This window comes from Crotalus tigris, unplaced genomic scaffold, assembly GCF_016545835.1.
Source record: "Crotalus tigris isolate CLP2741 ecotype Arizona unplaced genomic scaffold, ASM1654583v1 scf7180000024367.1024689, whole genome shotgun sequence".
NCBI lineage: Eukaryota > Metazoa > Chordata > Lepidosauria > Squamata > Viperidae > Crotalus > Crotalus tigris.
Window position 1 is genome coordinate 133,276 of NW_024100536.1, and position 16,898 is coordinate 150,173.

Below are 16,898 nucleotides of genomic sequence, written 5' to 3' on the forward strand. Positions count from 1 at the left end.
CTCCTACGAGGTTGCCCTGGACAACGGTCGTGTCCTGCGCGGCACATCGACCAACTTCGCTCTAGGCGAGACTTTTCTGATGAGACTCCTGGGTCTTTTCCAGGGGGGGAGGGGGACCCTTTGGAGCAAAGGGAAGGGCAAGAGCTACTGCCCATCTCCACTGAGGGAGCCACAAACGGCCCATCCCAGGATTCCGCAATTGCTCCGAAAAGGAAGTCATGGAGCTTACCCACACAACAGGCATCCACGCCTACTCCAGCCAGGGAGTCACCCCGGGGGCATACTCACTTTCCACACACGTCACACAGCACTCCAGTCACGGAGGATACCCGGGGGCATCCCAACAAATCATTCCCCGCAAGAGAGCTGGCACACAATCCCCAAAGTTGGCCTGACCTTACCCCAAATCCTACAGAGGGTCAAACATACACAGAGCTAGTCGAGGAACCAAGTCCCGACTACAACACCCTAGCACAAATCAGGGAACACTGAGTTTTGGGAAAGTACAGAAACCCACACGAGCCCGGACACAGAATGGGGTTCAGGGAATGGACAGCCTCCTGACAGGTCTTGGACTGACCTAGGAGGTTCTACAGAGACGCCCAGCAGCGGCTATCACTTCAAGGGGCCCGAGGGTCTACAGCTAGGCAGGTCAACCAGGTCACAAAGCAACAGAAGCCCTGGCCTGACGAGCCCGGTGGGCAAGCAAGCAGGCCAGGCATCGGGGCACAGTCCTTGGAAGACACCAGGGCACAATAGAGAGAATAGGCTCACGCCTCCCTCCAGTCAGGGGACTTATGCCAGTAACCCAGAGCTAAGAAGGTCACAGAGAGCAAAGAAATCTCCCAAGTACCTAGAAGACTACATAACATTGCTGGCAAGGCAAAGGCCAGTAAACAGTGGGAGCACTGGGGAGCAAAATGTTATATAAAATAAATGCTGTATGTTGGTAGTAGTTTTAGCCCGGGGGAAAGGGGTGTTATGTCCCGAGCCTTTGCAAACGGCTCGGGCGTTTGCAGGCAGTCCCGGGCAGGTGCAAAGCTGCCCGGGACCAGACAGGCTGTCGCCAGCGCCGTGCGCATGCGCGGGTGCTGGCGCGGGAAAAGTAACCCATTTACCCGGGAGTTGCCTATATAAGAGGCTGCGAGGCGTTTGGGCGAGGCTGAAGCCATCTTCTGTAAGCTGAACGCTGAATAAAAGAAACTGAGAACTCCAGCTGCTTCTCGTGTCTGTTTCCCGCCACGGACTCAACAATTTCTATCGAGAGAACTATAAAAATGGGAGGTAGTCCTCTCTCAGCAAACTAGTTTTATTTATAGAGTAGAGTAGAGTAGAGTAGAGTAGAAGAATAGAATAGAATAGAATAGAATAGAATAGAATAGAATAGAATAGAATAGAATAGAATAGAATAGAATAGAATAGAATAGAATAGAATAGAATAGAATAGTTGGAAGGGACCTTGGAGGTCTTCTAGTCCAACTTTCTGCTCAGGCAGGAAACTCTGTGTACCATTTCAGACAAATGGTTGTCCAGTCTCTTCTTTAAAACTTCAAGTGTTGGAGCATTCACCGCTTCTGGAGGCAGGTTATTCCACTGATTAATTGTTCTGACTGTCAGGAAATTTCTCCTTAGTTCTAGGTTGCTTCTCTCTTTGGTTAGTTTCCATCTGTTGCTTCTTGTCCTGCCTTCAGGTGCTTTGGAGAATAGCTTGTGGCCACCCCTGAGATATTGTAACCCTGCTATCATGTTACCCCTCGTCCATCTCTTCATTATACTAGTATCCAATTCTAGCAACTATTCTTTAGTTGTTTTAGCCTCTAGTCCCCTGATCATTTTTGTTGCTCATTTATACATACGTACATAAATACAGGTAGTCCTTGATTTACAACTCTTCATTTATTGACTGTTTGAAATTACAGCAGCACTGAAAAAAGTAGCACATGACTGTTTTCCACCCTTACGACTGTTGCAGGATCATGTGATCAAAATTCAGACACTTGGCAACTGGCGTGTATTTATGACAGTTGCAGTGTTCCGGGGTCACGTGATCATCATCTTTTGCAACCCTCTGATAGGCAGAGTGGGAAAGCCGGATTCACTTACAACAGGGTTACTAAGTTAACTGCAGTGATTCACTTAACTGAAGCAAGGAAGGTCATAAAATGGAGAGAAGCAACCTAGAACTAAGGAGAAATTTCCTGAAAATGAGAACAATTAACCAGTGGAACAACCTGCCTCCTGAAGTTGTGGATGCTCAACATTGGAGGTTTTTAAGAAGAGATTGGACAACCGTTTGTCTGAAATGGTATAGGGCAGTGATGGCAAACCTTTTAGACACCGAGTGCCCAAAAACCACTCCACCCTCCCCCACCCACTCTGCTCTTCCACCTCCCCTGCCTACTCCACCTCACCTCCTGCCCCACCTACTCTGCCCCGCCCGGCCCCCTGCAGGGTCACCTACCACCTCCACGGCCTGCCGCGGCAGATCGCCCAGGCAGCCCTGCAGCACCATGGCGGCCACACAGCAGATGATGCTGCGGGGCACGGGGGCGGAGTCTTGTACCTGCTGCCCGGCTGCCATGTCCTTGGCTGCGCTTCTCCGCATGGGCCACAACCCGGGGTGACACTTCTCTGGGGGGGATCTGCTGGTGAGGAAGGGGCCGTTGGGGGAGGCGGGGCTGGGACGACGGCGCGTGTGCCCACAGAGAGGGCTCTGAGTGCCGCCTCTGGCATGCATGCCATAGGTTCACCACCACTGGTATAGGGTTTCCTGCCTGAGCAAGGGGTTGGACTAGAAGACCTCCAAGGTCCCTTCCAATTCTGTTATTCTGTAAAATGGGGCAAAATTCCCTTTAACAAGTGTCTCACTTAGCAACAGAAATTTGGGCGTAATTATGGTTGTACGTTGAGGACTAGCTGTACACACATGCATGCATACATACATTCCACAGCAGTTAATGTTTGAAGATTGTGCAGCGATTGCTGTGACCCTGGAAGGGCCCTGGCTAGGGTTGATGGCCAAGGGATCTTGGTTGACCCCGGGAAGGCAACCATTGCAGCTATTACTCTTTGGAAGAGGCGGGGGTGGGTAGGTAGTAGGTGAGTTGGTTGCCATGGCAATGGGTTTGTCCAGCCCCCCCCCTTTTCGGAAGCAGCAGTCCAAAGTCCCTTCAACGTGTCGGTCTTTAACTGACCCTCAAGGATGATGCCCCCTTGTTCTCTCCCCAGATGGCTTGGTTGGCATGGCGATCGTCGGTGGCATGGCGTTGGGGGCGGCCAGTCTGGCGGGCCTGATTGGCTTGGCCATTGCCAAATCCAAATCCTAAGACGGATAGGGTAGGCCTCCCTTCTCTTCCTCTGGTGGAGCAGCCTGGCCTGGCAGCTGGAAGACTAACCCTTCAGAGAAGCGGAGAGGATGATTCGAAGCACTTTGTTTTCTTCAGATGTCACTAACCTGACTGTAATTCCTGGATTTTGGTCCTCTTTTCTCCTGCTGATCGGCTGCCATGCTCACGAGGGCAAAGGGCGATGTTAATGCAGAATTTGCCCAGAGAATGATTGTGCCCTGGGACTATAATCCAATTTTCCTCTTGTGTTAATCCAATTTGAGGTCCTTTTCTGCTGTCTCTCCTCCACTGGTAAAGAAGATGTACTAAGAAGTCCTTCTCTCTATCTCTCTCTGCCTTTCACTTGTCCCAAAAGTTTGGAAATCTCTTCTGCTGAAGTACAGGGTCAAAAACCGAACCCACTTGGTGTCCAGGATGTTGTTCTGCCTTTCACATGAAGCTTTGACCAACTGCTGGAAACGAGACAGCCTTCTGGAAAAGAAAAAAGGAAAAAAAAAAAACCCAGCATGTTTTCCCAGGCAGAATATTTCCTTCACTTGCAAACTGAATTTTCCCTCTGCTTCTGGACTTGCTCTTTACCTGTATCACAGTGTGTGTAGTCAGGATGGATCCATTGTCAACACTAGATTTTTTTTTTTAAATTTTTCTTTTAATGCTTAGCCGGGTAGGCTCCTGTGTTCTTTCAGTTCCTTAAAAAAAAAAAATCATTTTTGTGAAGGTAAAGGGGCTGGGTAACATCAGCAAGAGGTCCGGCCTCTGATGGTGGACCTCTAAATGTGTAGATTTGGTAGTGCGTGACCAGCCCATTCCAAGCCACTCCATCTCTTGCTGAACTACAGTACCCAAAATCCTTCACTCATGACCACGTCATCTAGACCTGCTTAGATCTGGAGCTCACGACTTAGCTAGTTTGAGTAAGTCATCAGTTTATATCTGAGATGGGGAAGCATGGCGCCTTCATGATTTGCGGACTTCAACTGGCTCAGGAATTCTGGGAGTTGAAGTCCACAAGTCATACAAGGGCCATGGTTCTCCACCCCTGGTTTATATGATGGCAGAGATATTGTTGCACTATCATGGGTTATTGAACGGTTGACACCATTGGAAAACATTGTTCCACTTTTTTTTTTCTCTTATGAATGAGGCATTTGTATTGTCCTCTAGCCTCTGGGTGGCATGAAGGAAGAATAAAATTAATTGGAAGAATGATGTCATTGGTTTCCTTAAACTCTTGGTTTCTGCCTTTCAGGAAGGATGAAGGAAAGACAAGCCACAAATCACGTCATTGTGTGAGAATACTGCAAGTTGCGTACCCCGCTTGCATCAGATGTCAGGATGCAAATGCATAAACCGTGTTTGCACACTGATTTCACCCCGAGCCTGGTATCATATTGGCATCCTTTCAGTTTGCCACCCAAGCCGCCGATGGACTATGGTCGCTTGCCAAACTACCTGGCTTTTTTTTTTTTTTTGTCAAGTGTCCTGAGCTTTCTGGAGCTCACAGATAATATTGCTGTAATCCTGGGCATTTGCCAAGGCCTGCCTGGATAATAACCACCTTTTGGCTCACCTTGTAGTCTGATGCACTGGCAGCAGAAAATGGCTTAATTGCTTTGAAGGAACCTATGCCAAGTGCAGCACACAACCTAAAGCTGATCTTAGAGACGGTGCAGATGGCCTGTTTTGCAAGCTGTTGGCTGGGGGGGGGGTGGGGTGCGGTGGGGGCCAGTTCACGCCTGTGAAATAGACCTGCTGACCTCCTAGAACATGCCAGAAATTTTCTAGGTAGCTTTTGGACTAAGCATTGGGTGATTCCTGTTCCTTGACCGGGTCTATAGAATAACTCTAGCAAGGAAAGTCAATTTTGGTGCTTTCTGGTAGTTTGATCTATCTGGTACTTCCTTTTTTTTTCTCTAGTTTTTAAACCTTAGTTCCTAAAGGGCAACAGTTATGCTCTCTGGTGGCTAGCAGCCGAGGTGAAGAACGTTGTAAATCAGGGGTCTTCAAACTTGGCCCTTGCATGACTTGTGGATTTCAAGTCCCAGAATTTCTCAGCCAGGCACGCTGGCTGAGGAATTCTGGGAGTTGAAGTCCACAAGTCATAAAAGGGCCAAGTTTGTGGCTGAGGAATTCTGGGAGTTGAAGTCCACAAGTCATAAAAGGGCCAAGTTTGTGGCTGAGGAATTCTGGGAGTTGAAGTCCACAAGTCATAAAAGGGCCAAGTTTGTGGCTGAGGAATTCTGGGAGTTGAAGTCCACAAGTCATAAAAGGGCCACGTTTGAAGACCCCTGTTCTAAATCAAAGGGTCTGAAGTAGCTGTAGCTCACATGAAATTCAATATTCTTCCTTTAAAAGGATGACTTCCATATGGAACTCAGTCTGGTACAATGGCTAGTGCCTCACTGAGGGGAGGAAAGGGCTAAGCTTAAATCTGTGTGGAAGGGTCGCATTTTTTTTTTGAAAGGATGCCCTATCTTTTGTGGCACTGCTTTTATGGTTTCTTCAGAAGACTGAAGACTTGATTCTTCCCCCAGGCACTGGAGCCAGGATGTTAATGGCTCTCTAGAATGGGTGGATGTCAGATCTTGGGAACAAGATTTTTATCAGGGCCTCACCTTGTTTTTTTCTTTGAAATGATTTTATTTTTAGCCACCACCCAATCTTCCATGGCCAGATACTGTAGGAGGTCATAGGAAAAAGAAAGAGAAAGAAAGAAAGGAAGGAAGGAAGGAAGGAAGGAAGGAAGGAAGGAAGGAAGGAAGGAAGGAAGGAAGAAAGGAAGGAAGGAAGGAAAGAAAAGGAAGGAAGGAAAGGAAAGGAAGGAAAAGAAAAATGGAAAAGAAAGGGAGGGGGGAAAAGGAGGAGCAAGCTTTGGGAAAATAACTTAAATAATGCTACATGGCAAAATATGCATTGTGTCTTAACTGAGCATGCAAAATTGTACTGTTTGCAGAGGACTATAATCCTATATATTTATTTACCCAGGGTAGTTTACCTAAAAGGAGTTTTCCAGTCTAGATGTCTACTTAAAAATAAGCCCCATTATTTAAAGCCAGCTTTTGTTGAGCCCAAATGGGTTGGTTTGCTTTGGGTTTTAATGCCGTGTGTCAATCCAACTGTGGTAGTTTAGAAACATTCTTGATGTGAAAGTTGGCCTTTGTGACTTATTCAACAACTGAGCGCAGCATTGGAATCTAGTCCATGGCTATGCCCAAGTCAAACAAAAAAAATAAGGTTTGAGATGTTACATAGTTGCTAAGTTGTGGTTTAAGGTGTTTTGAGGACTCAGCCGGTCACAGCGCATAGCTTAATAAGCGAATCTAGTCATGATGTTAAGTGGGTTAGTGCAAGTGAATATAAAAGTGTGGCGCGTAGTTTTGTACATGTAAAGGAAATGCTGGAGGTGGGAAAAATGAGTTTTTAGTGCCTCTGGAACCCAGGAAGCTATTCACCTCCGTTTTGTTTCCATTTCATGAAATTTTAACCCTTTTCAGTTGCTGTAGAGTCCTGTACCTTTATATAAAACTTACTATTTTTCTTGATGCCTTATCCACCTTCCCTTGTTCTTTTTTCTTTCTCCACCCACCTTTTTAAAGTTTTTCTTGAAATGTAGGTGGCAGGGGAGAAATTTCTCAGTTCGCCCAGGTCAGAGGTCGGCAACTTAAAATGGTGAAAGAGCCACTTGGACCCGTTTCCCTCACAAAAAAAAAAAACTGGGAGCCGCAAAATGTGCGCATGCGTACGCATGTGCACACACATAACGGGGCTTGATGCTGAATTGAGTGCACTGACCAAAAAGTGAGATAAAAATATGGTAAATGAATGACACTTCCCTCCCCAACAATCACAGAATGGTACTTCATCCCCTCTTGACAATCTTGCAAGCGCAGAACACGGATAAAGGGCCGCCCAGGGAAGACTTACTGCAGGGTGAGGCCAAGCGGGGTTTTTCCGCTTCACTTTGGCAACAGCACGAGATGAAAGCTCCGCTGTGATTTGTGTTCCCCCAATTCTGCCTCAACAGAGACTTGCAAACTCGGCTCCTGCCAGGGAAGCAGCAACTTTTGGGATGGGCTCTGAGCAATTGCATGCTTCGGGGAAGGAGCACGGAGGCTTGCAAGCAGGCACGCAGGCAGGCGCTGGGCAGCACAAACTAAGCGGCGATCAAAACCCCGAAACCTTTTGCGTTCCTTTGCAAAGAAGCAGTGAAAGCCGGTCCAGCTGGTCGTCGGGGTAAGGAACTGGGCTGTGGACACCAGGCCTTACTCACCGGCAATGCTGGAGCCTCCCACACCAACCAGTAGGTCTTCCATGCCGCTCCGCTCGGACCGCTGGCTTCTTGCTAAAGGGCTGTCTCCCTCCGGAGCTGTCTTTCTCCCCCCCCCTCCCATCTATGTCGAGCCCATGGCGAACAGCATCCCACAAACCAAAGAAGTTGAACCAATCAATTCAAACTTCTTTTATGAGAAGTTTGAATTGATTGGTTCAACTTTTTTAGTCCTATTTTTTTTTGGGCACTGCACGTGGCTGGGAGCCGCAGGAGACGGCTGAAAGAGCCGCATGCGGCTCCGGAGCCGCGGGTTGCCGACCCGTGTCTTAGGCCCTCAGCCTTTCTTATGGTCCAACTTTCACAGCCATACATTGCAACTGGGAACATTTCTATAGTAATATAAGCTAACCATTTCTATATCAACAAATCAGTCTAATCAGTAAAACCCAAAATCAAAGTATCTTTTTTTTTTTCACTTTAAGCACAAACTCCAGAAGCGGTTTCCAAATAAAAAGAAAATTACTTATATTCTTTTCTTTTATCAAAACAGTCAATTTAGCCATCTCTGCTAACTCCATCAACTTTTGCAGCCATTCGTCCATGGTGGAAATTGAAACATCCTTCCATTTTTATGAGTAGCCTTGCTGCCATCAACATATATAAAATCAGAGTTCCACATTTTTTTTCCAAGTCTTTTTCTATTAAGCCCAGAAGAAAATTTTTATCTTTATCTTTATATTCACTATAAGAATTTTCTCCTACTCCAATATTTTTTTGCTTTATCACAGGCCCACCATAAATGATAAAAAGTCCCTTCTTTATATTTCTAACATTTGAGATACCTTTATACATTTTAGATAATCTGGTGTTAAATATCAGTGATATGTCATCTTTTAAAAGTTTTCTTTTAAATTATAATTTAGTGTGTATTTTAAGCCTTTCGTCCATATATTCTCCCATTGTTCAAGCATCACATTATACCTAAAGTTCCTTACCCACTGTATCATACAATGTTTTACACGTTTACTTTCCAAATTCAATTTCAATAATGTTTTGTTATTAGCAAAAATATGTTCATCACTACCACACAGTGAAGTTCCCAATTCATTTTTAACAAAATCAAACCCATAACTCTTTTTATCTAGTTTAATTTTTTATTTCATTTGTAAGTATGTAAACCAATCGCAAACTTGATCTTCTGATTTTAACTTTCCTTAGATTTGAGCGTGGGGTCACCAAAATTAAAAGATATTATTTTACCATAAGTCCACCAGTCTGGCTTCACTGCCATTTCTTTTCTAAAAAAAGGCTTCTGGGGGGGGGGGGAATACCCAGAGAGGCAACTTCATAAATAACCTTGCTTTTTATGACAGGCCTAATAAAATTATTGTTGAAATCAACATTTACTTTAACTTTATCATATCATAAATAACTGGGCCATCCAAATCTTAATTCATGACGTTCTAAATCAAGTTTTTAAAAAACCCTCAATATGATTAAAAGGAAGAACACATGGCACTGACCACAAAATACAAAAACATTTTATTACTCAAATGCAAATTACAGTCCTGTTTATACCTCTTCATAGCAGGGAGAATCTATCTATTCTGTGAGGAAGACAACCTGGTTGTTTGAAAGGACCTCTTTATAAGATGTTTATAATTCTTCATGGCATAACTCAAACTGTCCACTTCAAGCACCTGAAAGAAGACAGAACAAAGTTTTAGCAGGGTGTCTAAAAGATGAGGCTGTCCATCAGTCAGGCAATCAGTCAATTAGTCAGGCAGGCAGCCAATCCACCTTTCCATACGACAGGAAAGCCCACCTGCGGTTAAGCTCAGATTTTTTTTTAACCAAAATATCAAGAAAAATGGATAATCCATGGATTACCTATAGGTAAGCCAATTGTGAAAATTATAACATATAAACATTTTGTGGTTCAGCTTATCTGCAAGTAGTGCATTTTTCATAGAGTTTTAGTTAAAAATTTGCAAATTTATCTGCAAATATACACAATAGCAGTTATTTCCCCCATATAGAAATCAATAAAAGGTCTTATGTTTGTTTCGTCTCAGTTTGTGAAATTATATCTTGGCTCCATCCTTGTTTTTACTATTAAGAGTTGGAAGTTTTTGAAGATCAACCTTTATCTGCCTCATATTAAAAGAAAAGAAAATCATCACATGTTGCAGTGCACATACGTTTTTGTGTGTGATTGCCTGCATGTCCCTAAATTGCATCTGGCTCAAATATAGGAATCAACCATTTTTATTAACAGACCTTGATTATTTGCCTAAAAACAAGGCATAATCATCCCACGTGACTAGAGAAGGCTTACCGTGTTTCGTGATGTGTTCCCAAACATTTGACACAGCAGTAGCGGGCGCCGCAAGAAACACATGTGTAATTTGATGGGAAGCCACAAACTGTGCAGAAATGACGCTGCGGCAAATTGGAAGGGGGCGCACACGCTGTCAGGTAATTGGGCCCTTCACTTGTGTTGAGGTTCTGCTGGAAATCAAAGAAAGAAATTCAGTGGATTTACTCCAAGGATAATCTAACAGAATAACAGAGTTGGAAGGGACCTTGGAGGTCTTCTAGTCCAACCCCCTGCTCAGGCAGGAAACCTACACCATTTCAGACAAATGGTTGTCCAATCTCTCCTTAAAAACCTTCAGTATTGGAGCACCCACAACTTCTGGAGGCAAATCTTTTTATTGGTTAATTGTTCTGTCAGGAAATTTCTCCTCAGTTCTAGGTTGCTTCTCTCCTTGATTAGTTTCCATCTGTTGCTTCTTGTCCTGCCTTCAGGTGCTTTGGAGAATAGGTTGACCCCTCTTCTTTGTGGCAGCCCCTGAGATATTGCAACACTGCTATTATTCATCCCTAGTACTTTTAATTACTCTAGACATATCCAATTCCTGCAACTGATCTTCATGTGTTTTAGCCTCTAGTTTCCCTGATCATCGTTGTTGCTCTTCTCTGCACTCTTTCTAGAGTCTCAACATTTTTTTCATATCGTGGTGACCAAAACTGGACGCAATTTTCCAAGTGTGCTCTCACCAAGATCTGAGATAGACTTACTTCACCATTCAAACCCAAAGTGATTTGTCAATCTCTTAGATCAGCGTTTGTCCACCTTAGCAACTTTAAAATGTGGGGACTTTCAACTCCCAGAATCCCCCGGCCACCATGCTTTACATCGAGGTGGCTCTTTTTCACTCTTCCTCACTTGAAATGATACGAAGAACACGAAACCAGCACAATACAGGTAGTTCTCGACTTATATTGTAAGTCGTGATGGTTGTAAAAGAGATCCAACCCAATTTTATGACTTTTTGGGGGTGATTTTTAAGCGACTGTCGTGGATGTAAAGCAAACATCATGGTTGTTAAGCTAACCTACTGCTCGCTATGAGGTGCTTTTGCGGGAAACTGAACATGCTGGTTTTCAGCCACAATGCTATAAATCAGGGGTCCCCAACCACCAGTCTGTGGAGTGGCACTGAGCCATGGCATGCCAGAAACCAGACAGCACAAACAAGTGAAGCCCCATCAGCGGAATGCAGGCAGCACGCAAAACCAGGCCCTGTCTAGTCCACGGAAAAACCTCTCTCTGCAGAACCGGTCCCTGGTGCCCAAAAGATTGGGGGGGCGCTGCCATAAATCATAGGTGACTGCAGGGCGAAGCAGACATAAATATGGGCTGGTTGCCAAGTGTATAAAATGTGGTCACATGACTTTCAGGGGACGCAGTCACAGGAATTTGGAACCAGGTCATAAGCACCTTTTGGGGTGTCCTAACTTTGAAAGGTTGCTAAGTGATTAGTCGTAAGTCAAGGACCTGTATAGATAACCGATGAACAACAGACCACAAGGGCACTTTTTTTTATATAAGAGACACTTTCTTCCACTCTACAGATCAACGGATCTTTTATCTGCATGATACATGAGCTCCTAAAATTCTATTATCAAGATTATCCTAAGTCTAAGACGTCTTGGTTCTCCCAGTTGCAATGTATGGATGTGAAAGTTGGACCATAAGAAAGGCTGAGCGCCAAAGAATTGAGGCCTTTGAACTATGGTGCTGGAGAAGACTCCCGCGAGTCCCCTGGACTGCAAGGCGATCAAACCGGTCAGTCCTAGAAGAGATCAACCCCGACTGCTCTTTAGAAGGCCAGATCCTGAAGTTGAAACTCAAATACTTTGGCCACCTAATGAGAAGGAAGGACTCACTGGAGAAGGACCTAATGCTGGGAAAGATTGAGGGCAATAGAAGAAGGGGACGACAGAGAATGAGATGGCTGGATGGAGTCACTGAAGCAGTAGGTGTGAACTTAAATGGACTCCAGAAGATGGTAGAGGACAGGAAGACCTGGAGGAACGTGGTCCATGGGGTCGCGATGGGTCGGACACGACTTCGCAATTAACAACAAGACGTCTTTTCTTAGCGGGTTAGAAGGGCAGAGACAGGAACACTCCCAGCGTGCCTGTGATTGTGGCCAACACTTTCTTCCAAGTGTTGGCCACAACATCCATCCAAATAATTTAGTTCTGTTCCAACCTGCATACCACTGAACAAAACACGATCTTTTGCAGTGTGTTTTCCAACCTGGGTTTCAGACGTTAGCTTTACCAATGTCCTTTTTTAATCTTTGTTATTTTAACCCGTGTTCTTGGTGGCGGGCGGGTGGGTGGGTGGGAGAAATTGGAACTGGCAAATCAATCGTGAAATGAGATGATCTCTAAGTGAAATCACAATCATGCTTATGATCTGCCTTCAACTTTCCTTTTTTTTTACAGACCTGCAAAGGTAGCAAATGCGAGGATTAGCCGAAAAGTTATTTTTTTCATTAGCATCTGAAGTTTGAAGAGCCAGCTTGGTGCAGTGGTTAAGGTATCATGGTAGAAAACTAGGAGACTGTGAGTTCTAATGCCGCCTTAGGCACAAAACCAGCTGGGTGACCTTGTGCCTGTCACCGTCTCTCAGCCCTAGAAAGGAGGCAATGGCAAACCACTTCCAAAAAATCTTGCCAGGAAAAAAAAACAGACTTGTGCACTCTGTCATCAGGAGTTTAAAAAAAAACAAAACCCTGACTTGAAGGCACACATATGTACTTAACTTTGTACAATTGCTAAACGAGGACTATCTGTACCAAAATAAGCATCATTATAATAAGAAGAAAAATTAAGAGTTCACACACACACACACACACAAATTTTTTGTTAAGAAAAAAAAGAGAGCAAGAGAAGGACCTGTTCTTCTAACAATGCCTGGAAATTTTTACGGAAACGCAGCTTGAAATGATCTCCACGGGTTTTTTTCTTCTTTTTACCTGCAAATGAAAGACAAAGAAAGGAAAACACAAATTATAGATGAGGGCAAATGCCTTTTGGCCTCAGTAGACATTGTGGCATCGAACACAACAATAAAGAAAGGTTAAGAAGTTTGGGATTTTGTTAATTTAAGACAGGGGGCGTCCTACTTTTCTAGGCAAATGTTGAGTTTTGTGGAAGCTGTCACAAAATGGCAATCCTGGGGTGTGTGTGGTCAGGAAGCAAACTTCCAATTTGCGGAAGAGTAAGGAAGGAAATGAAAAGAGGTTTCTTTATTAAATTGAGGCAGTTGGGGTTCTCAGTGACCAATTAAGTATTAGCTCTTTGCTTTCAAAAAAGAGATCTCTATTTCCCCCCTCAAAAAACCCCAACCTGGCAATGCCTAGAAAACTACAAAAACACACAAAACCCCTAATCGCAAATCTAGACGCAAAATACATTCTCACCATGTACAAACCAAGGAATGTACTTGTGGAGGGATGTTCAGAGGAGAGGAAAACAGTCAAAATAGGTAAAAAGAGATGGTGCTTTAATGACATGTTTGTAGCCACCATCTTGACATGTCCCCCCCCTCTTTGGGGAACACATCTCTACTTGTGTGCGTAAGCATATATTTATGTATATACATGTGTATATATTTGCAAACACATGCAGACACATATATGTATGCAGGTGCTCACACAAACAAACCAGGATAAATAAGTCAAACAAATGAAATCAGGTTATCTATTAGCTAAGAAAGAAAAGGAAGTCAAGGAAAATTAAGGGAGAGTGAAATCAAAGGAAAGTGAAATCAAATGAGAATTAAATCAGAGGAAAGTGAAATTGTGTGACAGTGAAATCAAAGGAAAGTATTTTCTGCCCAGCAGGAAAACTCACCTGTTTCGGCATCATCATCAAACTGAGGCAAGCGCTTCACCAGCTGTGGCATGTTGGCATGGGGGTCATCTTGGAAATTGTCATTTTCCAGGGCCTCTAATTGGCGGTTGAGACGGCGTTGGCGGGTGGCCCGGTCTAAAATACGCCTCTGGCTGGGGTCCTGGGACCTTGCTGAGAAAGAAGAAAGAGGACTGAAGCCAAGCCAGATTGAGTCAACCATGTTGCCTTCAAGGAGGTCAGCTGGCGTCTGGCAATGGGGCAGTGTTCTTAGCTGGCAAAGGGCACTTCCAATCTCCTGATGCACATGCCCCAATTATCTTAAGCCAAGGGTAAGCAATTAATTTTCCTGAGGGATCACATGAGAAACTAGCAGTGTTGTGGAGTGCCAAACCAATAGAGCCATATACTTGTTTACATTTGATTTCTAATTTCCAATTTACCTCATGTGGGCCAGATAGGGAGAACCAAAGGGCCTGATGTGGTCTGGGAGCCATAAAATGCCCAGGTCTGCCTTAAGGCCACATGCATCTCCCTTACATGCATCTCCCTTGAAACACCTGAGATCATCCTGCCGACATTTGGCAGCAAAATGGCTGAACTGCATCAATTTTTCTGCCTTTTTTCATATTTGGCAACAGCATTAAGGATGAGCACTTCTGTTCCTACCTCAACCCTTAACCCTCCCCCCATAACCTCACCCAATGGCCAATAAACAGCCCAAGATCTGTTGTGCTCCTCTCAACAATACCACAATGTGATTTTAATTTTGGCTTAGTGCGCTGTGTGAACCCATAATTACTACCCAGCATGGTTAAGAACATGAAATATTCCATTCATTTCTTTAGCTGGTCCATGTATTTCTTAGACGTCATGAGTATGTATTTCCTATGGTTTGCAAGGCCCAGTTTATTACTCCTTCTTAGGGCACTTAATAAACCCAGTCGTGCGTTCTGCACCCTTTATAAACTATCTGTAAATGTGGATGACTCATTCTTTTATGTAAATATAAAACCAGCCATGAATGTGTGAATTCATTGATGAGAGGTCTTTGGTGCTCTCTGAGCTTGGTTGTTTTCTTGCAGACGGTTCGTTATCCAAACTAGATAACATCATCAGTCATGAAACCCCTGAAAGAAAACAACCAAGCTCAGACAGCACCAAAGCACCAAAGACCCCTCATTTCAATCCTGAGGTACAAATATTCTCCTTTAATTCCATATTTCCTTATATATACCTAACGGTTGGATATGTTGTCCAAATGCTCCCTCCAGTGGCAGGACAGAGCACCTGAAGATGATTTTCAGGTCTATGAGCTTATTCTTCCTCTTACAGGTAGCTGCTGTGATGCACTAAAGCAGTGGTTCTCAATCTTTTTAATGCCGTGACACCCAACCGGTCATAAGTCGAGGACTACTCAACTGGTGCAGCACCGTTTGCAGAATGGGACTTTTGGCGGGCTCAGCAGGGCAGAGACAGCCTGGACAATTCCTATTGGCTTTTGAAAGCCAATAGAATTAGACTCTATTCAAGAGAGTCTATTCTATTGGCTTTCAAAAGCCAATAGAATAAAAGGGAGTAGCACAGCTAAGGAAAAGGGGAAAAAAATGGCGGACTGCGTTGTTTGGCGACCCCCGTGAAATGGTCGTTCGACCCCAAATGGGGTCCCGACCCACAGGTTGAGAACCACTGCACTAAAGGTATATAGGTAGTCCTCAACTTACGTCAACAATTGAGCCCAAAATTTCTGTTGCTAAGCGAGACATTTGTTAAGTGAGTTTTGCCCCATTTTACAACATTTTCTTCCAGGAACCATCTAATGCAGTGGTTCTCAACCTGTGGGTCGGGACCCCATTTGGGGTCGAATGACCATTTCACGGGGGTCGCCAAACCATGCTGTCCGCCATTTTTTTTCCCTTTTCCCTAGCTGTCCTACTCTCTCTTATTGGTGGCCACACCCACTTGGGGGTCACCACAACATGGGGAACTGTATTATGGGGTCACGGCATTAGAAAGGTTGAGAATCACTGATCTAATGGTACATCCCTTCCCAGACCACACAGAGTGGCAGTACATTTGGGATCCAGCGTCCCCAAACTGATCTTCAAATCTCAATCTAGTCATCTACATCAAGTTGCTTAGTCTTGTACGAAATACAAGGAAGGGAAATGTTGGCGGGTATTAAAATACAGGTAGTCTTTGATTTATGACAATTGAGCCCAGAATTTATGTTGCTAAGTGAGACATTTATTAAATGAGTTTTGCCTCATTTTACGACCTTTCTTACCACAGATGTTAAGTGAATCACTGAGTTGATAAGTTAGTAACCAGGTTGTTAAGTGAATCTGACTTCCTCCACTGACTTTCTTTGTCAGAAGGTCGCAAAAGGGGATCACACAACCTTGGAACACAGCGACGGTCCTAAGTATGAACCAATTGCCACGCATCTGAATTTTGATCCCCTGATCATGGGGCTGCCTCAAAGGTCCTCACCGTGAAAAACGGTTCTGAAGTCACTATTTTTCAGTACGGTTCTAACTTTGAACGGTCACTAAACGAACTGCTGTAACTCGAGGACTACCTGCATTCTTTATTTTCCTCTGCAAAATAAAAAAATAAAATTGTCCCAGTCACCCTTTGCATCTATCAACAAGCCCGCCTTTTCCCCAATCCAAAATACCTGAAATTTTCTTTTCCACCATTCTGCGAGCCAGATAAGGAGACGCAGCGCCCCCGTGATATTTCTGATATAAACTCGCCTTGTTTATCTCCACTCCGGCTTTCCAAGCTGCAAAAACCTTTGTACTGCAGAGGTGACAAGGCACTGAGCAAAACTAGTCAGGTTTTAGCGCTCTCAATATACAGTATTTATTTATTGTACGTCTAAGGACGCACCATCCAGCTGCAACCTGCAAACGAGCGCCATGTTATTAGACGCATGCGGACTTCCGCCTGCGCTACCAGGACACGCCCACTAAGAAACGTCATGACGGCTTTCCTCGCTGAGAATGTTTGTTAGCAGAGGCAGAAAAAATTTGCTCCCCTGGGTCCTATACTCCGCCGAGTTCG

The 16,898-nt window shown here is 44.4% G+C and overlaps 2 protein-coding genes across 3 annotated transcripts in view; one reads left to right on the plus strand and one right to left on the minus strand.

Annotated features, from left to right (window-relative positions):
- Positions 1 to 4,553, plus strand: part of LOC120301073 (mitochondrial fission 1 protein-like) — a 31,449-nt gene extending 26,896 nt beyond the window's left edge. The window contains exon 4 of the mRNA XM_039327801.1: positions 3,229 to 4,553. Within this exon, the coding sequence (XP_039183735.1) occupies positions 3,229 to 3,326 (98 nt within the window). The 3' untranslated portion in view covers positions 3,327 to 4,553. The remainder of the gene's footprint in view (positions 1 to 3,228) is intronic.
- Positions 4,554 to 9,136: 4,583 nt separating this feature from the next.
- Positions 9,137 to 16,800, minus strand: ZNHIT1 (zinc finger HIT-type containing 1). 2 transcript variants are annotated; one of them, XM_039327783.1, is made up of 5 exons: positions 16,510 to 16,800; positions 13,833 to 14,003; positions 12,873 to 12,952; positions 9,956 to 10,128; positions 9,137 to 9,317 (listed from the first exon to the last, which is right to left on the minus strand). In XM_039327783.1, the coding sequence occupies exons 1-5, from the start codon at positions 16,529 to 16,531 to the stop codon at positions 9,296 to 9,298; spliced, it is 468 nt and encodes a 155-aa protein (XP_039183717.1). In that variant the 5' UTR covers positions 16,532 to 16,800; the 3' UTR covers positions 9,137 to 9,295. The 2 variants fall into 2 exon arrangements, with proteins under 2 accessions (XP_039183717.1, XP_039183718.1); XM_039327784.1 differs by having other exon boundaries at positions 9,956 to 10,125; positions 16,510 to 16,799.
- Positions 16,801 to 16,898: the final 98 nt, after the last annotated feature.